At 41.2% G+C, this 22500-nt stretch overlaps 1 protein-coding gene across 3 annotated transcripts in view; it reads right to left on the reverse strand.

Moving 5' to 3' along the window:
- fam131ab (family with sequence similarity 131 member Ab) overlaps positions 1-22500 on the reverse strand; it is a 70139-nt gene that overhangs the window by 31507 nt on the left and 16132 nt on the right. Inside the window, exon 2 of one of the 3 annotated variants that reach the window (XM_062068593.1) lies at positions 5172-5224. The exons of the other annotated variants lie outside the window; for them this stretch is intronic. Coding sequence (XP_061924577.1) covers positions 5172-5201 — 30 coding nt within the window. The 5' untranslated portion in view covers positions 5202-5224. The remainder of the gene's footprint in view (positions 1-5171; positions 5225-22500) is intronic. 3 annotated transcript variants of the gene reach the window in all.

Raw genomic sequence — 22500 nt, forward strand, 5'->3', positions numbered from 1 at the left:
AGGGGTTGTTCAAAACATTCAGCATGGACAAGATGTAAAACAGACCCCCTAGGATTTCTCCAGTGTTGCAATGGCGCCAATTCACGCAAATGATGCCCCACCCTGCAATTTCAATGAAAATGTGATCCAATCGTCATTATTGTAACCCAGGGGTTGGCAACCCAAAATGTTGAAAGAGCCACATTGAACCAAAAATGCAAAAAACTAATCTGTCTGGAGCCCCAAAAAATGAAAAGCCATATATAAGTCTTATAATGAAGGCAACACATGACCTTAGTGTCTATATTAGCTATATAAGCCTACTATCAAAATAACTATGTGTCGCAGGCTAAAGCAAATCTTTGTTGACAGAAATGTTGAAATGTAATATTTATTCTACACATTTTTACAACACTAGAAACCATTGGTAAAGAGGCTACTCAGAAAGTGAGATAACTCCTGGAAATTACTGTCTTTTTGCCGATATCCGATATTCCGATATTGTCCAACTCTTAATTACTGATTCCGATATTAACCGATACCGATATATACAGTCGTGGAATTAACACATAATTATGCCTAATTTTGTTGTGATGCCCCGCTGGATGCATTAAACAATGTAACAAGGTTTTCCAAAATAAATCAACTCAAGTTATGGAAAAAAATGCCAACATGGCACTGCCATATTTATTATTGAAGTCACAAAGTGCATTATTTTTTTTAACATGCCTCAAAACAGCAGCTTGGATTTTGGGACATGCTCCTCCCTGAGAGAGCATGAGGAGGTTGAGATGGGCGGGGTTGGGGGGGGTGGGGTTAAGGGGGAGGGGGGTAAGGGGTAGCGGGGGGGGGATATTGTAGTGTCCTGGAAGAGTTAATGCTGCAAGGGGTTCTGGGTATTTGTTCTGTTGTGTTTATGTTGTGTTACGGTGCGGATGTTCTCCCCAAATGTGTTTGTCATTATTCTTGTTTGGTGTGGGTTCACAGTGTGGCGCATATTTGTAACAGTGTTAATGTTGTTTATACGGCAACCCTCAGTGTAACCTGTATGGCTGTTGACCAAGTATGCGTTGCATTCACTTGTGCGTGTGAAAAGCCGTAGATATTATGTGACTGGGCCGTGTACACAGCGGCATTTTAAAAAGTCATACATTTTACTTTTTGAAACCGATACCGATAATTTTGAAACCGATACCAATAATTTCCGATATTACATTTTAAAGCATTTATCGGCCGATATTATCGGTAGTCCGATATTATCGGACATCCCTAGCCAAAAGTATAGATGTTTGTGTCCAAGTTAGACATAAAATACTAAAGTACATTTGCTTATCCCAAATATATAGTTTATGGAATAAGAGTACATTTATAATGCCAGTCGTAGGCATAATATGTGCAAATAGCAGGGGTTCAAAGTTCAATGTGTTAGTACTTTTGCACAACTTGCTGTGCAAATTCACAGGAGATATGTCATCTACAAATCATCCAATACAATTTATTTATATTTTACAAAAAAAATATAGGTCTTGATTTACTAAAAAATTGCGTGTAATAAAACACGTGCAAATTTCTACTAAGATCTACTAAACGCAGAGGATTGCGTCTCTGAAGCGAGCAAAATAAGGAGTGCAATCCATTTGGTGTGTTTCTCTTCCTGTATATGCAGAATATATGCTGATCATCAGAACGCCCACAATACCGGGAGGAGAAAATGCAAATAGGATTAGTTAGCACACGCAGTGTGATCTATGAAGACAGAGATTGTTCTACAGTCACTGTTTTGCATGTGTATTTAGCGTGTCGAGAAAGGACGTACAAACTGTCAGTTGCAAAGGAATGGCTGTGAGAAAGGAGGTGATTGCGCTGCAGCTCCGTCCTACGTACATGTGTCAACATACATAAACAAACAGTGCCTGTAACACAGCAGTAAAACGGCTGACCAGACAAAACAGAAGTCATCGTCATGGACCCACGGGCTGTGGAAGTTAGCTCTCTAATCAGCTAAACAGATTCAACAACGGTGATGTTTTGGTGAATTTACTGAGGAAAAAAAAAAAAATTATACGTATCGTCTATTCTGCAATATAACTTACATGTGCCAACATACTTAAACTGTCAAAAATAAAAACATATTGTCTATTCTGCAATATAAATTTCTAATTTCATAGCTGCTGGATGATTTAAGGGGCTGATTAAAACACATTCAGTTAATGCGTTTTGTTGTGTGTTGATGTTTTTTGAATGGCATACGTTTTTTCACGTAGAACATATATCAGGGTTCGGACACCTTTTCCATGGCCAAATTCAAGCACTTTTTAAGGACTTTCAAGATCAATTTTCCAGTTTTTCCAGTACCCTACAAAAGGCAAAAACCAGTGTGAATCAATCCATAGCCTTGTTGTTTGAGGTCACCAAATGCTGTCTGTAGGAAAAATGCGGAAATCTTCTAAAACCTAAGCCTAACATTGAACCAGCAGTTATCATTAACTGAATGGGGCATAGAAAATGAAGCAGTGTTTCTGTAGACTATTCAATGTCATTGGTGTTTGCAAACCTTGTTTACTTGTTTGTTTGTATCATCATCATTCATGTATACATCATTCCTTACAAGAAATTACATTAATTATTGTTTACTAGTTTGTTTGTATCATAATTCATGTATACATTATTCCTTACAATAAATAACATGAATTATTGTTGTTTACTTGTTTGTTTGTATCATAATTCATGTAGACATCATTCCTTACAAGAAATAACATTATTGTTTACTTGTTTGTTTGTATCATAATTCATGCATACATCATGTTCATTAAAACAACAACCTCCCGGCATGTTGGACCGATGCACCATTGTCCTCTTGGGGGCAACACAGAGCCGTATATAAGGCTCGGGCATGACAACAACCTAATGTAAGGGCTTGTGCAAAGCCAACAGATCAAGCGTGTAGTTTTCATTTTTAAAGAAACTTATTTTATTTTTTTCCATTTTATAATTAGCCTATTGAGTCAGACTGCCGAGAAGTATAATGAACATTTTCAAGCATTTACAAGCACTTCACCCAAAATTCAAGCATTTTTCAAACCTTGAAAACACAAGATTAAAAAATCCAAGCATTTTCAAGGTTTTTAAAGGCCTACTGAAACCCACTACTACCGACCACGCAGTCTGATAGTTTATATATCAATGATGAAATCTTAACATTATAACACATGCCAATACGGCCGGGTTAACTTATAAAGTGACATTTTAAATTTGCCGCTAAACTTCCGGTTCGAAACGCCTCTGAGGATGACGTATGCGCGTGACGTAGCCCGGGGAACACGGGTATGCCTTCCACATTGAAGCCAATACGAAAAAGCTCTGTTTTCATTTCATAATTCCACGGTATTCTGGACATCTGTGTTCGTGAATCTGTTGCAATTATGTTCATTGCATTATGGAGAAAGAAGCTGAGCAAGCAAAGAAGAAAGTTGTCGGTGCGAAACGGACGTATTTTTCGAACGAAGTCAGCAACAACAGTACACAGCCGGCGCGTCTTTGTTTACATTCCCGAAAGATGCAGTCAAGATGGAAGAACTCGGATAACAGAGACTCTAACCAGGAGGACTTTTGACTTCGATACACAGACGCCTGTAGAGAACTGGGACAACACAGACTCTTACCAGGATTACTTTGATTTGGATGACAAAGACGCAGACGTGCTACCGTGAGTATGCAGCTTTGGCTTCTAAACATTTGATCGCTTGACCGTATGTGCGCAACTTTTTTTTTGCGTATGTACGTAACTTTTTTAAAATATATAAGCTTTATGAACCTTGGGTTAGGTGAACGGTCTTTTGGGCTGAGTGATTGTGTGTGTTGATCAGGTGTTTGAATTGTATTGGCGTGTTCTATGGAGCTAGGAGCTAGCATAGGAGCTAGGAGTTAGCATAACAAAGACGTAGGTGTTTTTATGCAGGATTAATTTGTGTCATATTAAATATAAGCCTGGTTTTGTTGTGGCTAATAGAGTAAATATATGTCTTGTGTTTATTTACTGTTTTAGTCATTCCCAGCTGAATACCAGGTACCGTGAGTATGCAGCCTTGGCTGCTAAACATTTGATAGCTTGACCGTATGTGCGCGTCACGTACGTAACTTTTTAAAAATATATAAGCTTTATGAACATTGGGTTAGGTGAACGGTCTTTTGGGCTGAGTGATTGTGTGTGTTGATCAGGTGTTTGAATTGTATTGGCGCGTTCTATGGAGCTAGGAGCTAGCAGAGGAGCTAGGAGCTAGCATAACAAACACGTAGGTGTTTTTATGCAGGATTAATTTGTGGCATATTAAATATAAGCCTGGTTGTGTTGTGGCTAATAGAGTATATATATGTCTTGTGTTTATTTACTGTTGTAGTCATTCCCAGCTGAATATCAGGTCACCCCCGGCTCTCACAGCATCTTCCCTATCTGAATAGCTTCAACTCCCCACTAGTCCTTCACTTGCACTTTACTCATCCACAAATCTTTCATCCTCGCTCAAATTAATGGGGAAATTGTCGCTTTCTCGGTCCGAATCTCTCTCACTTCATGCGGCCATCATTGTAAACAATAGGGAACTTTGCGCATATGTTCAATTGACTACGTCACGCTACTTCCGGTAGGTGCAAGCCTTTTTTTATCAGATACCAAAAGTTGCGATCTTTATCGTCGTTGTTCTATACTAAATCCTTTCAGCAAAAATATGGCAATATCGCGAAATGATCAAGTATGACACTTAGAATAGATCTGCTATCCCCGTTTAAATAAAAAAAATTCATTTCAGTAGGCCTTTAAGCACCCGTACGAACCCTGATATATTATCAACATATCTTTTATTTGAAAAAAACTAATATTCTAGGGAAAGCTCACAGTTAGTGCCAGCATCTTCCAGGAGCGCACCCTTAGCGCGGTAAAAAAAAAAAAAAGTGGGGTTCGTTGTAGATCGCACTGCAGGGCGGCTTCTAAAACCGCCTTCTTTAAATGAAGTTTTTGCGTCTACAACGCAGCGTTCACCATGGAAACACTCGATCGTTTACTGCACATTGATGTTATCATGATGCTCCAAACTGTGGCGTTTTGCTATGTTTTCAAACAAACAGCAAGCAGACATGTGCCACTTTTTACGGGCATTTTAGTAGCAATCATGCGGGGCATTCACAATGAAACTTACATCTTTTTTGTTCCCTGCAGATGCACTCATGGGCAGAGGCTGCACTTACTGCGCTAAAGACACAAAAAAATGCATACTTTAAGAAATTGTTTTCATATCAGAGATATGTTAAGATATATTCTGTGTGGAAAAAAAAACTCAATTTAAAAAAAATTAGACACAAATATGCATTCATTTGTTTTAATCAGCCCTTAAAGGCCTACTGAAATGATTTTTTTTATTTAAACGGGGATAGCAGATCCATTCTATGTGTCATACTTGATCATTTCGCGATATTGCCATATTTTTGCTCAAAGGATTTAGTATAGAACAACGACGATAAAGTTCGCAACTTTTGGTCTCTGATAAAAAAAAAAAGCCTTGCCCCTACCGGAAGTAGCGTGACGACACCGGAGGAAGGACTGCTCATATTTTCCTATTGTTTACACCAGCAGCGAGAGAGATTCGGACAGAGAAAGCGACAATTACCCCATTCATTTGAGCGAGGATGAAAGATTTGTGGATGAGGAACATGAAAGTGAAGGACTAGAGTGCAGTGCAGAACGTATCTTTTTTCGCTCTGACCGTAACTTAGGTACAAGGGTTCATTGGATTCCACACTCTCTCCTTTTTCTATTGTGGATCACGGATTTGTATTTTAAACCACCTCGGATACTATATCCTCTTGAAAATGAAAGTCGAGAACGCGAAATGGACATTCACAGTGACTTTTATCTCCACGACAATACATCGATGAAGCTCTTTAGCTACTGAGCTAACGTGATAGCATCGGGCTTTACTGCATATAGAAACAAAACAAATAAATCCCTGACTGGAAGGATAGACAGAAGATCAACAATACTACCAAACTCTGGACATGTAAATAAACGGTTAATGCTTTCCAGCTTGGCGAAGCTTAATAATGCTGTTGGTAATGACGCCATTGAAGCTAACTTAGCTACGGAACTTCGACAGAGCTATGCTAAAAACATTAGCTCTGCACCTACGCCAGCTCTCATCTGCTCATCACGACCCGTGCTCACCTGCGTGAGCTCACTGCCGCTAACACACCGATCGCACCTACAGCTTTCTTCTTTGCAGTCTCCATTGTTCATTAAACAAATTGCAAAAGATTGACCAACACAGAAGTCCAGAATACAGTGAAATTTTGAAATAAAAACAGAGCTTTTTGTATTGGGTTCAATGGGCTCCGAATACTTCCGCTTCCACTGTTGACGTCACGCGCAAACGTCATCATATCGAAACGTTTTCAGCCGGAAGTTTGCCGGGAAATTTAAAATTGCACTTTATAAGTTAACCCGGCCGTATTGGCAAGTGTTGCAATGTTAAGATTTCATCATTGATATATAAACTATCAGACTGCGTGTTCGGTAGTAGTGGGTTTCAGTAGGCCTTTAAGTCATCTGGCATCTATGACATTTTAAAAGGAAACTGCTGAATAGACAATCTGTCTAATATTTGTTATTTCTTACAGTCAAGTTGAATCAGAATCAGAAGAGTTTTTCCACACACTCTGTCCACTGTATGTCTTTGTGGTGCGATCACATCTTTTCTCACAGCCGTGTACATTTGCCCGTACATTTCAGAAGTGTTAAAAACAGACACAAAATAGTGCTGGCAAAACGGTGATTAGTGTTATCGAATCACATTGCGCATGCTGAATTTGCATCTTCTCCTCCAAGTATTGTGGGCTTTTTGATGGTCAGCATATACAGTATTCTGCATATTCTTGAAGACAGACACGCTGATTAGATTGCACGCCTTATTTTGCTCACTTTTACTTTGCACAAGTTTAGTAGATCAGCTTGCGTGTGCTATCTAGTTTGCACATGTTTTAGTACAAACAAACCTTTAGTAGATCAGGCCCTTTATTGTTATCAAACATGGGAGCATGGCTAAAATACAGGTGTCTACTCTATGAGGTGCATCTGAAATACAATATAAAGAACACAGTACAAACCGCAGTGCAACAGTGACAAACAGTGTAAGCTATTTGGGACCAATTCCACATCCTAATGGCCCACGGGTAAAAACTGTTTGTCCTAACAATATCAACACAATATTAGAACCAGTCCCTTATTATCTTTCATTACATACACTTGTTCAATCAAAACTGTGACGGTTCAAACTCCTGCCGCCACACACTCTGCTGTGCGCTCCACTGAGCGTGCCTCTGGACACGCCCACAGGCGTTCCTCTCCTGCCGCGCCGGCGCCCCCGCGCAGCTGCACTCACTCTGCCATTGACACACCTGACGCTGATGAAGAGTCCACTGCCTTCTTAAACCAGCACGTCCTGCGTTCCAGTGCCAGAACGTAGCTACTTGTGCCAGAACGTAGCTACTTGTACCAGGACAGTAAGCCTCCCACGTCTCCAGCTTTCCTCGCCCATGTGCTTCCTTGTTCTTTGTGTTTCCCCTCCTTTGTGCTTATCGTGTCTTGTCCTGTGTCGTCATCCAGCAGCTCCGCGTCATTCCCTGGTTTCGAGATGTGTGTCTCGTCTCCCTGAATCCCCTCTGGACTCCCTGCTGCCTTCCCGGATCTCGACCTTTCGCCTGCCCCTGGATAACGACGCCTCGCTCCAGCCCCTGACCACTTGCCTGTCCCTAGACCGCCGAGCCTGCCCTGCCCTTTCTGGACTTCCGCACCTGTCTCAACACGCACCTTCAACACCTCCCGGTAACACTCAACATATAATTGCTTTAGATAGTCTCACCACACATATTTGTATTAGTTACACACATCATGCCTTTGTAATAATAAATACGCTTCAAGCTAAGCGACGTCCCTGTCTCCGTGACGTCTCCTCCACTGTACCGTTACAAAAACAAAGTCAATAGTTCACAATAAACAAAAACTAAATATACAATCTGTCATTTAAACCCACAGGTGGGGCTGTCTTGGTTGACAAGACTCTGCAACATCGTGTGGACATCGGGGGTGGTACTTCTGGATTGGCAGACTGGTTCCTCTCTTTAAGAAGGGGAACCGGAGGGTGTGTTCCAACTATCGTGGGAACACACTCCTCAGCCTTCCCGGTAAGGTCTATTCAGGTGTACTGGAGAGGGGGCTATGCCGGATAGTCGAACCTCGGATCCAGGAGGAACAGTGTGGTTTTCGTCCTGGTCGTGGAACGGTAGACCAGTTCTATACTCTCGGCAGGGTCCTTGAGGGTGCATGGGAGTTTGCCAACTAGTCTACATGTGCTTTGTGGACTTGGAGAAGGCATTTGACCGTGTCTCCCGGGAAGTCCTGTGGGGAGTGTTCAGAGAGTATGGGGTATCGGACTGTCTGATTGTGGCGGTCCGCTCTCTGTATGATTGGTGTCAGAGCTTGGTCCGCATTGCCGGCAGTAAGTCGGACCCGTTTCCAGTGAGGATTGGACTCCGCCAAGGCTGCCCTTTGTCAACGATTCTGTTCATAACTTTTATGGACAAAATTTCTAGGCGCAGTCAGGGCGTTGAGGGGATCCGGTTTGGTGGCTGCAGGATTAGGTCTCTGCTTTTTGCAGATGATGTGGTCCTGATGGCTTCATCTGGCCAGGATCTTCAGCTCTCACTGTATCGGTTCGCAGCCAAGGGTGAAGCGACTGGGATGAGAATCAGCACCTCCAAGTCTGAGTCCATGGTTCTCACCCGGGAAAAGGTAGAGAGCCATCTCCAAGTTGGGGAGGAGATCTTGCCCCAAGTGGAGGAGTTCAAGTACCTAGGAGTCTTGTTCATGAGTGAGGGAAGAGTGGATCGTGAGATCGACAGGCTGATCGGTGCGTCGTATTCAGTAATGCGGACGCTGTATCGATCCGTTGTAGTGAAGAAGGAGCTGAGCCGGAAGGCAAAGCTCTCAACTTACCGGTCGATCTACGTTCCCATCCTCACCTATGGTCATGAGCTTTGGGTTATGACCGAAAGGACAAGACAAGGGTACAAACGGCCGAAATGAGTTTCCTCCGCCAGGTGGCGGGTCTCTCCCTTAGAGATAGGGTGAGAAGCTCTGTCATCCGGGAGGAACTCAGAGCAAAGCTGCTGCTCCTCCACATCGAGAGGAGCCAGATGAGGTGGTTCGGGCATCTGCTCAAGATGCCACCCGAACACCTCCCTAGGGAGGTGTTTAGGGCACGTCCGACCGGCAGGAGGCCACGGGGAAGACCCAGGACACGTTGGGAAGACTATATCTCCCGGCTGGCCTGGGAACGGCTCGGGATCCCCCGGGAGGACCTGGACGAAGTGGCTGGGAAGAGGGAAGTCTGGGCTTCTCTGCTTAGGCTGCTGCCCCAGCGACCCGACCTCGGATAAGCGGAAGAAAATGGATGGATGGATGGATGGATGGATGGATGATTTAAACTCTTGTTCTTTTGTCCTCAAAGCCCTCTTGTGTCCAGGGAATGATTCCCTAAGTTTGTACATAAAAAAGAGAAAATAATGTAATAAATAAAATTACATTTTGAGAAAATTAAAATATCAATCTAATCAATTTAGTACCGATCATATACTAATACTACCTCTGGTATCAACACTACCAATTTATGGATAGACCCACCCACCTCTTACGTGTCGTGTACTGGCTGTGACAATGCTGACACACCAACAGTTGTTGTTATATTATCCTCACTATAGACTCTTATAAATCTATTTGTTAATTTCTTGTCAATGTCTGCTAACTGCCGCAACACCTTCATTCATTCATTCATTCATGTATTTATTTGACAGGGACAGTACAATTAAACATTGCTACCCATAGGTAACCCATGTCAAAGTACATAAGACTTATAGTCACAGGCTAATTTGCAACCCTTGTCCCTGGTTAGGTTTTAAAAAAAGATGAGAAAAGTGTAAAACACATACAAAAAGATTAAGACTAGTACAAAAATAAAAACACATGGAAAATAATTGGCCCCATGTGTGCATACTACACCAGGTTTTAGTGCTCATACTTCTGATTTTCGCCAAGCCACCGATCCATCTACACTTCTTATTGGTGTTGTTTCAAGTTAGCTTACATTAAAAAAAAAAAACTAACTAAAAGTAAAAGTGAGGTCGGTGTAGGGGATCCCGAGGTTGTGATGGTATCAGCAGTCGCCTGGAGGCCCGCTAAGCGTCTTGTGCCACAGAGGATCTCACAGATCAGACAGGATAATCAGAAGGAGACTACCTGACATATACCCTTGAGGAGATGTGTTTATTTTTGTTTAGAAAAACTAAGTTAGACTTTTCATTAAAAAGGTCAAATAAAAAAGGTCCTTCATGGAAAAAAACAGTTTCTTGCTCTATGTTTTTTTCACAAGCTTGTGGTGATAGCTCTAAGACTGCAAGGGAAACTAAAAATAAAAACCAATAGGTAGTTTAGTTAAGTAAATATGCATTTTCTTTCATTCATTGTGGTAGCCTCACAGTGCATTAAACAGTGTTAAAGCCGAGCGTCCATTGACTTCATTGGGGGAGCAGAGAGTGGGTTGTTCAATAGCAGCCAAACTAGACAATCAGTGGATAAATGCTCGGCTTTGTTCCGCCCGTCGGATGCCGAATGTCTCTGGAAGTCTATGGAAAGTAGGCTTGGCCTCGGCTGGCCTGGACGCTGGGCTTCCACCTGATGATTGGATGATCTATTTGAGGCTGAATCCCTTTTTGGTTGACAGCAAAATGAACCAATCAGTGACCTTGAAATATAAACCACTGCCAGAGTATTTTTCAAGTTTCATTCCGTTGTTCCGAGTTGATATGGAGAATTTTACAAGTGACGTTTTTTTTTTGTCATAGCTGGCATCTTTTATCTGTTTTTGGAGACTGATTAGAACAGGGGTGTCAAACGTACGGCCCGCGAACAGGTTTTATCCGGCCCGTGGGATGAGTTTGCTAAGTATATAAATGAGCCAAAATTTTGGAATGAAAGAAACTGCTGTTCTAAATGTGTCCACTAGATGTCACAATAGAAATTATTTGTATCTTTGTAGATTATGCTACATATGTAAAAAAAAATACATGTTAGTGCACCAGTCGAGGAAATTGAGCAAACTACATAAATAACATCTTGTAATTTGATTTTGATATTATTTTTTTTATCTTGATAGATTGAAAGTTAACACCAATGAGTTGACTGATGAACATTATCATATTATTTTTTCAGAAAGTATAAATGATGACAAATAAAGATAGAATACTATTAACCGCAAGATGTAAGTGTAAAAAAAACTCAACAACATTATGATTTGTACATTTTCAGAATGTGCTTGTTCTATTTTTAAACAAAGAAAACAATCTGAAGTTGTTTTTATTTTTAAAGTTATCGTTCCGTGATTATATCAGTCCGGCCCACTTGGGATTAGATTGTTCTCCACGTGGCCCCCGAAAAGTATCTGAAAGTGAGCTTCCCCACTTGAAAGACCAGCAGCCGCCACTGAATCCCCTTGCTAGCCAGTAGCCACTGGCCACAAAGTCTAATGTAAGGCTCTCTCACATGCTTTCCTGTTTCTTGTAAATACGAGATCCAGGTGAGGTGATTGGGTTATTGCCACAAAGTCAAATATTACAACCTTAACTGTGTCATGACCAAGGCCGGGCTTACCTGGGCTGGAGCCCAGGGGTCCCACCCAGTTTAGCACCCCCCCTCCATATTGACGGCAGAATGCAATGATTGGGGTTCATAGCTATCAATCACAGGCAGCTGGCTTGGCACAAACGTGCATGCGCCCGGCGCACGAGAGATATACTGTATACCTGCTCAGTGGCCTTGTGGTTAGAGAGTCCGCCCTGAGATCGGTAGGTCGTGAGTTCAAACCCCGGCCGAGTCATACCAGACAATAAAAATAGGACCCATTACCTCCCTGATTGGCACTCAGCATCAAGGGTTGGAATTGGGGGTTAAATCACCAAAATGATTCCCGAGCGCGGCCACCGCTGCTGCTCACTGCTCCCCTCACTTCCCAGGGGGTGAACAAGGGAATGGGTCAAATGCAGAGGTTAATTTCACCACACCTAGTGTGAGTGTGACAATCATTGGTACTTTAACTTTTAACTTTAATATCCACAAAATAAATTATTTCAAAAATGGACGATATTGTTGCCGTGTTGCTGTTCTGGTGAATTTTCATGATCTTCCTCAAACTGTGTTTTTGTAACTAAACTCATCTTAACTTTATTGAGGTGACTCGTGGCAGACAAGGTAGACGGTGGCTAATTGTGTCTCCTTCAAACAGCATTTACTGCAAACATCATCTTTGCAACTGCACGGGGCACATGAGAGCGATTCTTACAAGAGAAAATTGGCTAGAGAGAAGCAACTGCTGGGAGAAAATGTATTGAAGTGCATCCCAAAGCTCACAATTTTTTTTTCAAAACACCCACGGCCACGGAGGATGACAGTGACAGACAGCGGCAGTGGGCCCACCGTTATGACACAAAGCTCGATAGCGAACCCAACAGGGGCAGCAGATTAGGTGGCGAGGGCTGCGAATGTGTGTGTGTGTGTGTGTGTGTGTGTGTGTGTGTGTGTGTGTGTGTGTGTGTGTGTGTGTGTGTGTGTGTGTGTGTGTGTGTGTGTGTGTGTGTGTGTGTGTGTTCTTGTATATCTACCATTCTTGAGACATCAACAAGGAAAAGTACCTTCCATATGAGGACCGGTGAACATGTTAGGACATAAATCATGGTCGGTCCATCCATCCATCCATCCATCCATCCATCCATCCATCTTGTTGGGAAGAGAGATAGTCTTCCCAACGTGTCCTGGATCTTCCCCGAGGACCCAGATTTCCCTCGCCCGGACGCGGGTCACCGGGGCCCCCCTCTGGAGCCAGGCCCGGAGGTGGGGCACGATGGCGAGCGCCTGGTGGCCGGGCCTGTCCACATGGGGCCCGGCCGGGCACAGCCCGAAGAGGCAACGTGGGTCCCCCTTCCAATGGCCTCACCACCCATAGCAGGGGCCATAGAGGTCGGGTGCAGTGTGAGCTGGGCGGCAGCCGAAGGCAGGGCACTTGGCGGTCTGATAAATCATGGTCCCAATATGGAAAATCATTGCATCTAATAGAATGTCTCATTTGCACCCCTGGTGGTGAAATCTATCAAAATTAGGGTGGTCCCAAAAAGGAGATTTTTCACATTGACTGTGTGTCGGTTTTAAAACTGCTCCCCCTCTGGTCAACATATGAAAGAACAAGTGTGTATAAAAAATTTGAAGTGCTCCCCCTTTGGTCAATATATGTAATAACAAATGTGTGTAAGAAATTGAAATGTGCCCCCTTTGGCCAAAATGTATTACAAAATAAATCTGTATATAGAGACATACTGTAATAAATTGAAGTAAATAATGAAGATTAAAAAACAATTACAAACAAAAAATAAAAAAAATATTAACTAAAAGCTAACTTTTTTTATTTGCATAGTATGTATGTATTATTAATGTTGTAAATACAAATCTTTATATATCTAGAAAGGGTGGTCCTAAAGAGGTAGGCATTTTTCTTAGGTCTCAAGAAGGTAACAAATACAATAATTGTGTATAGGGCCTGATTTATTATATTAAAGGTTTACATTTATTAAAACACACGAAATGGTCACTCACACAGCACTAAAGAACGGAGGGTCATCACGTAGAACCACTATCGCAATCAAATCAACACAAACACAATTAAGGCATGTTGGGAAGACAGGTGGCGAACAGGGGGCACCGAAAAAAGTATACAGACGGAAGTTTTTCATTTTAAGACACAGAACGAATATTACTTCCTGTGTTCTGCGGAAGGTTGAGTGAGTCAGTTTAGGTTTTTAAATTTCAACTAGCCACACTTGAGTCAACTGGACCTTAACCGCATGGAGTTAATAACACTTTCCGTCAAGTTGTTCACAATTCTTACCAAACAATGTTCTGTAGTGCACAACGTGTGCAACGTAAGGTTACATTTAGGGCCTGTTCTTCTAAAGGTTTGCGTGTATAAAAACATGTGCAAACTCGACAGCACCTGCACTACTAAACTTGTGCACAAAGGATTGTGTCTGTTTAGTGAGCAGAATAAAGGGCGCAATCCATTTAGCGTGTCTGTCTTCATGAATATGCAGAATATATGCTGATCATCAGAACGCACACAAAACCGGGAGGAGAAAATGCAAATGTAATTATTTAGCACACAAAGTGCGATCCATCACAACTATAACTCAACTATGAGCGCCATTTTGCGTCTTTATTTAGCACGTCTGAAAGTATGTGCAAATTGACACACTTACACACACGGCTGTGAGAAAAGAGATTACGCTGCTGATCTGTCCTATGTTTGCTTGTCAATATATATGGACTGTCAAAAATAAAAATATTAGACATATTGTCAATACAGCAATATCCTTTTATAATTTTAGAGCTGATGGATGACTTAAGGGGCTGATAAAAACTAATTGAATTAACGCTGGCTTTTTTAAAATAGCAATTTTTATATAGAATATATATTATTAACATATCTCCCTATTTAATAAAAAACAATCTTGCAATATGCATTTTCGTGCATCTGAACTCTGAAGCACACACTCGCAGTTAGAGCCAGACTGATTCCGATTTCGTGTCCCGATCAGATACTATGATAATGGATTGTAGAACTGATACTCTTTTAGAACATTTTAATAACGCTCATCTTATTAAATGTGGATTTTTGCTACTATTGTTGTAATTCAGATGTTAGACCACATTTGTGTAATAAACATCAAAATAAACAAACAAAATAAAACAAAAGCAAAAACTACTATTGACTTCCATTTAAACCATTTGGGTTCTTTGGGCTCTCAAAGCCTTCCTATCTCCAGAGACTTACTCCTGAGATTGTAAACAATAACAACCGTGCACGGCCCCAAAAATATTTTTAAAATATTGCTGTAATTACTCTAGTATCGTTTATACAATACTACACAATACTAGTTATCGAAAGCATCGACATCTGGGTCGATCACCCCTACTTTACATTTAAGTTTTAGTGGTTAACATTTTATGTCCCGATCGGTGTGTGTAGCATGCTCAGCCATTCATTTTCCTCTAGTCCTCCAGTGATAATGTTCTTGGAAGAAACTTAGTTTATTTTCCGCCATGGTGGGGATTAGTATCTTAGAAGCGGCTATGCACTGTGGATAGAGGACACGTTTGTTGCAGCTTGCTCTCAAATTCGAGCCGGCCGACAAGACACGCACCTTTCCTGCATGTGTGTAACAATCAGAAAATGTAATGGAGTCTTCTGAGCGTGCATCCTTTTGAAGGAATCTTTCATGTGAGTACAATCTTTAGCCTTGTAAGCACTAGGACACAGCTGCGGTAAAGATCAGCAGGGCTCAGCTGCTCATCAGCCGATCACCAATCATATCAAGAGGGCAAATATCACTAATAAAGACAAGAATGTGAAAGTAAGCTCATTGTTGAATGATATTATAACCAAATGCATGAATGATTTATTATGTAATTATCTAGAAAGGAGAAATGACTGAATGTCATCACATCTTGCCGCTCAGTTAAATCACAGACTGTTCTATCCTGCTTGATATTTAGTTAGGACAGTCCTCATAGACACTTGATACAATTGAGGACACCTTTATGAGGACTGACAATGTCCATTTCATTGTGTTTCCATACAGAGGTGGTTTTGCATATGTTTTCTCAAGTGCTATAGCATCACAAATTCTTGTTTTCAAACCAACACCATACAATCACTATGTTTCCATGCACTAAATTAGTCTGATTTCTCAAACAGTTTGGTTTTCTGTATTTTCACACCTGCATGTGAAGTCCTAATGTCCACACTCTAATGCAACTATTGGTCATACGTCATGTTCCTCCAGTACACTGAAGGGCGCTTTACTTTAAGCGCGGATACAACTAATGCTTTTCCGGTTGACCTATGACAGGGGTCGGCAACCCGCGGCTCCGGAGCCGCATGCGGCTCTTTGACCACTCTGATGCGGCTCAGCTGCATACTTGCCGACCCTCCCGGTTTTCCCAGTATACTTAACGACCCCCCCGATTTTCACTCTAATGACTTAATCAAGGGCGTGCCCTAATGGCACTGCATTAATTGTCCTCTATAGCACATATGTCAGAGTCAAGGCCCGCGGGCCATATCCGGCCCGCGAGAAGGTTTTTTACGGCCCTTGGGATGATCTTGATTTATTATTAGAACCGGCCCGCAGACCGCAGATCTTTTACACGCACCAAGCGGATGCCGGTCCAAGGTTCCGAAAGGGGGCGAGCGGCCCGCCGGGACGCGCCTGCCGGCCGAAGGGCTGCAGCCCGGCCGTCAGTCGCGGAGCCCGCCGTGCCACGCGCGCCAAGGGGGCGGGCCGAAACCCGGCCCCGAGGCCCTGAGACTTCTGCTTTGTTTCCCCAAACCGCGCGTCACCGCCGGGCCCGCACCACCGTCGGGCTGCAGCCCGAGCGTCGGTGGCGGAACCCGTCATGTGCCGCGCGCGCCAAGCGGAGCGGGGGGGTCAAGCGGGCCGAAACCCGCAAGCCACCCCCTCACCACGAGGCCCTGAGACTTCTGCGTTTGACCCCTACGCGCGGCCCGTCGGGACGCGCCCGCCGTCAAGCCACGAGGGCCAGCCGTCGGGTCGCGGAGCCCGCCGTGCCACGCGCGCCAAGGGGCGGGCCGAAACCAGCGGGGGGTTTCGGGCACCCAACTCGCCTCCCTCCCACGGAGGGAGGAGGGGGGTTTAATGTGAACATTACTGTGCAATCACATATTTAGAGTTTTTACTCAATTCAAGTTTAAAAGTTAAAGTTTAATATTTGTTTTCACTGCATGTTACTTCTCCTTAAACAAAGTGTTGTTTTTGATTTATAGATTTTTGCACTTTATTTTATTGTATTTCAATTTAATTATATTTTAAAAATATTTCAGTTGAGTGGATGATAGAAAATTGCTATCATTGTTTTTTTCTTTGAAGTAAATTTAGCCCACTTTTGCTAAAATAGAAAATATAGGCTACTGATGGTGCCTTGAATACCGGTTTCTTTCATTTAATGTTCATGTTATGGGGATTTTTATATAAAGGAAATTTGTCTTTTGTGTCTGTTGAAAATTAAAGATTACTGACAGAGCCATAAGAAAATATTGCTTTATTTATCTGATCATATTGGAATATATTTGTTAGGTTTTCAGTAGGTTCAATTAGGTTCACTAGACTATATGCGTCATTTAAACATTTTTCAATGAACATTCGAACAGTCCGGCCCTCGGCTTGTAGCTAAATTTTTTATTTGGCCCTCCGTCCATTTGACTTTGACACCCCTGCTCTATAGCATTTACAAACAGCGTGCCAGCCCGGCCACATGTTATATGTTGCTTTTACTTGCACACGTAGGAGACAGCAAAGCATACTTGCTCAACAGCCACACAGCTTACACTGACGGTAGTCGTACAAAAACAACTTTAACACTGTTACGTTACAAATATGCGCCACACTGTGAACCCACACCAAAAAAGAATGACAAAAACATTTCTGGAGAACATCCGCACCGTAACACAACACAACAAATACCCAGAATCCCATGCAGCCCTAACTCTTCCGGTCTACATTATACACCCCCGCTACCACCAAACCCCCCCCCCACACATCAACCCCCCCACACACACCCCCCCCTCTCCGTGTGTCGGTTGAGCGGAAGAGTTAGGGCTGCATGGTATTCTGGGTATTTGTTGTGTTGTGTTTATGTTGTGTTACAGTGCAGATGTTCTCCAGAAATGTGTTTGTCATTCTTTTTTGGTGTGGGTTCAAAGTGTGGCGCATATTTGTAACGTAACAGTGTTAATGTTGTTTTTGTACGACTACCGTCAGTGTAAGCTGTGTGGCTGTTGAACAAGTATGCCTTGCTGGCACTTACGTGTGCAAGCAAAAGCTGCATTCATCATGTGGCCAAGCAGGTACGCTGTTTGGGCAGGCTGTAGAGGGCGCTAAAAGCAGTGCCAGCACGGCGCTAAAAGCAGTACCAGCACGTCCTGAAATTTGGGAGTCTCCCGGAAAATTGAGAGGGTTGGCAAGAAAGACGCTATCAAGCGCCGTTCAATTAAAAGTCGCGGGCTGCACTAACATTAAATTTCCACATAGAGATGCGTGCCGGTGCGTGTGTCAGAGACCCCTGGTTAACATAGCGCAAAGCAATTTAAGCTTTGTATGTGGTGTTTTTCATTTTAAATTTTCAAAAATTTTTTGTGGCTCCTATTGTTTTCTTTAATTTGTGAAACTTTCCAAAATGGCTCTTTGAGTGGTAAAGGTTGCCGACCCCTGACCTATGACGTCACACTAGGCATTGGTGGCTCCTACGAAGTAAACAGCCTAGCTCTGTTGTGATGTCTGCTGTAAAATTGACACTGACTTCAAATATTACGTCTTTAATGGCTATGATGATGATTGCGCTACGAACATGACGCTACTGCCAAGAATTTATCGTAGCAGATGCAGGTCCGAAGAAAAGAAAGACTGGCGGCAGAGGGTTTTTTCGAAGGAATTTTTGGACGGAGAATAATGGAAACAAAACTTTTGAATGTCTCCGGTTTCATTAATAAGACTCTGTGGATTGATAAAGGAGTTTTAAATTCGAAGGAAAAGACTGGTCCAGATGAGGGTTGCTATTGTTCGGGACTACCTTGCTAGATGTGTGGAGTACAGAGTTAATGTTAATCAGTTTGGAGTGCACAACTGCAGCGTGAAGAGGTTTTTGAACGCTTTATTATTTGCCTTTAATATACCTGCTTCATTCTCTTTCCTCTCATTCGTATTTCGTTCGGGACTCCTAATTAGGCTAAGCGGTTTCTTTTTTCTCCAATCGATGCCCTTTAAAATGGTCTTTCTTTGACTTAGTGAAGCAAATAAACAGTCTCTTCTTCATTACAATTGTTGCTACGTTTTTATTGAATGGTATCTGCTTCTGGGTTGTATCCCGCGCATCGAGACTGGCGCATGGGCAATAAGAAGGGTCCTCTCCGGCGGTCGACAAATCTGGTTTTCAATCGCATAATCCAGGTGCGTTAGTCCAACTTTACAAAAACCGAACACGATCGGATTAAGGTGTTTCCATGGCTTGTGGGATGCTTATTTAGAGTCAAACTATTTGAGAAATCGGACTAATTTAGTGCATGGAAACGTACTGACTGTCTACGTCACACTTGCGATTTGTTTGGTGTTTACAACGCACTTCCGTAAGTTATTTGGGCTGTACAAAAAGAAAAAAATAACTGGTTATGTGTGCAGAATACGCAGAATGCAGTTGCACTGCAAATTATTTGCCACTTGCCAAGATTTAAAATCTTTTTTCCAGACATTAATTAATTTCCCAAGTTCTAAAAGATGTTTGCTTAATTTTAGACATTGACTTTATAGAATATTCTTAATTTTAGCATGAAGAATAGTTTTTCTATTTTAGTTCAGACATGTTCAAATCAGCACGGTGAAACAGGGGTTAGTGCATGTGCTTCACAATACAAAGGCCCTGAGTAGTCCTGAGTTCAATCCCGGGCTCGGGATCTTTCTGTGTGGAGTTTGCATGTTCACCCCGTGACTGCGTGGGTTCCCTCCGGGTACTCCGGCTTCCTCTCACCTCCAAAGATATGCACCTGGGGATAGGTTGATTGGTAACACTAAATCAGGGGTCACCAACCTTTTTGAAACCAAGGGCTACTTCTTGGGTACTGATTAATGCGAAGGGCTACCAGTTAGATACACACTTAAATAAATTGCCAGACGTAGCCAATTTGCTCAATTTACCTTTAACTCTGTTATTATTAATAATTAATGATATTTATCTTTGTGGAAACACTGATCATCTTAATGATTTCTCACAATAAATATATATAGAAACAGATAAATATCAATATGCAACACTTTATTTTTATATTTTCTCTAAGTGCACATTTTTCAAATTGAACATTTTCAAATGATCACTTCTAAGACAGTCTTGTGAAATCACAATATCCCATTTTAACTAGCTAGCCACTAACATTTTTTAACAAATCATGAATTACTTTGCACCATGTTTGTACAAATAATAACTCATGTAAAATACAAAAGTAAACTCTCAAATTTTTAAATCATGTCACACTTTGAACTGGACACCAAATCTGTTATCTGTTTCTTTGTCAGTTAGTGGGAAGCCTGGCATTGCATGCTGTTAACTAGTGTGTTGTACTCTGGTGTGTAACTTGACACTGCAACTCTGAGTGAGTCTTGCAGATGTGCATCAGTGAGGCGTGTTCTGTGTTTGTTCTTGATGAAGTTCATGTCAGAAAAGGCTGATTCACAAAGATAAGATTTTTCCTCATTGTTTGCAGAACCTTCTTAATCTTTTGGACATATTTTCACAGCAATCTGGCCTTAAGCTTGATTATGATAAATGTAAAATGTTAAGGATCGGAAATCTAAAGGGAACGTCCTTTCGAATGGAATGCAAAGTGCTTGTTTTGTGGACAGATGGACCAGTTAACATACTTCGTGTTGTTGTCCCAGAAAATCTGGAAGATCTAGGCTCAGTAAATTATGATAATCGACTAAGAAAGCTGGACAAAATTATGCAATTATGGAAAGGGAAATCCCTAACCTTGTATGGTAAAATGTCTATTGCCAACTCGTTAATTATTCCTCAATTTATTTATTTGTTTTTGTCATTACCAGCTCCATCACAAAACTTTTTTAAGATTAATGAGCGGAGGGTCTTCGATTTTGTCTGGAACGGCAAACCAGAAAAGATTAAAAGAAAGGTTTTGTACAAAGAGTATGAATATGGGGGCCTGAAACTTCTCAACCTGGAAGCTATGTGTCTGTCTTTAAAAGTATCAATTGTTCCAAAGATGTATTTAAACATTGAGTGGTACACAAATGTCCTGTTGGACAAAAAAACATGTACTGTATCAAAAGAAATTGTATCCTTTTTTACAAGTGATCCCCTCCCAGAGAGTCTGCTGGGAAACATGGCGGGGTTCATAAAGGAAACAATCCACTCATAGTGGTGTTTTCAATTTTATGTGCCAGAAAAAAGAGACGATATTTTGCAGCAGTTAATATGGATGAACTCTAATATTGTAATAGATGGAAAGCCTTTCTTTTGGAAATATATGTTTGAAAGAGGAATCATTTTTGTCAATGATATTATCAATGAGAATGGTAAAATTATGAAGTATGATGAATATAGAGCTATGTATGGTGATGCTTGCTCAAGCTTTTCATTTTATCAACTAACTGGAGTAATTGGGAAAAGATGGAAACAAATAATTAATTATGGAACTACTAAATTATTAGTTTGTAAACCTCTAATAAGAAATTCTAGTTGGCAAAAAGGAACTAAAATAAATAGAAAAATATATAATTTTTATTTAATAAAGAAATCTTTGAAGGCTGCCTCATACAACACATATGGAAAATGGGAGGACTTTTTTGACTGCCCGTTGCCATGGGATGCCATATTCAAACTAATCTATAAAACCACTATCGATGTGCAAAATCGTTATTTTCAAATTAAAATTATTTATAACTTCTTACCCACAGGGAAAATGTTAAAATAATGGAATATGACAGAGTCAGATGATTGCCGATTTTGTTGTCAGGAGCCTGAATCCACCCTGCATTTGTTTTGGTATTGTCATATTGTGTCTTTGTTTTGGGTGGAAGTTGAAAAAATGTGTTTAAGGATTGGTTTGCTTATGAAGCTTAATGTGGTTTCTGTTATTTTAGGAGAGTTCATTGACAATCATGATTTAGTCAATTTAATTATAGTACTCGGTAAAAATTTTATTTTTAAGGCCAAAAACAGATATTCACTTAGTATTACTTTCTTTAAAACATGTATTCAGTATTTTCTAACTTTAGAAAGTTACATGGTTGAAAACGATAATGATGTCAAAAAACATTTTAAAAAAGATGAGAAGTCCTCAAAGGCTTATTTTGAAAGTATAATTATGTTTATAGATTATATGATATCTGTTGTTGTGTTTCCTAATTTGAGTGACCTGGAAATAATCTGGACTGTACATAAATGCTTATTTTGAAAATGTAATTTTGTTTATAAATTATATGCAATCTGTTGTGTTCCCTAATTTTTTTCTGTGTACATGAATGAAGGTGTGTGTTGCTGAGTCCGACTTGGACATTATCTGGACTTGTCCTGGTTTAAAAAACCCTTTAAACAAATCTAATTTCATTGACAACCTGGTCTGTTGAAGATAAGGCCCTTTTAAAAAAAATAAAATAAAATAAGATAAATAAATAAAAAACATTTTCTTGGATAAAAAAGAAAGTAAAACAATATAAAAATAATTACATAAAAAATAGTAATTAATGAAAATGTTAGTGGACCAGCAGCCTATACAATCATGTGTGCTTCAGGGA

The sequence above is a fragment of the Entelurus aequoreus genome, linkage group LG13, assembly GCF_033978785.1.
Source record: "Entelurus aequoreus isolate RoL-2023_Sb linkage group LG13, RoL_Eaeq_v1.1, whole genome shotgun sequence".
Classification (NCBI taxonomy): domain Eukaryota; kingdom Metazoa; phylum Chordata; class Actinopteri; order Syngnathiformes; family Syngnathidae; genus Entelurus; species Entelurus aequoreus.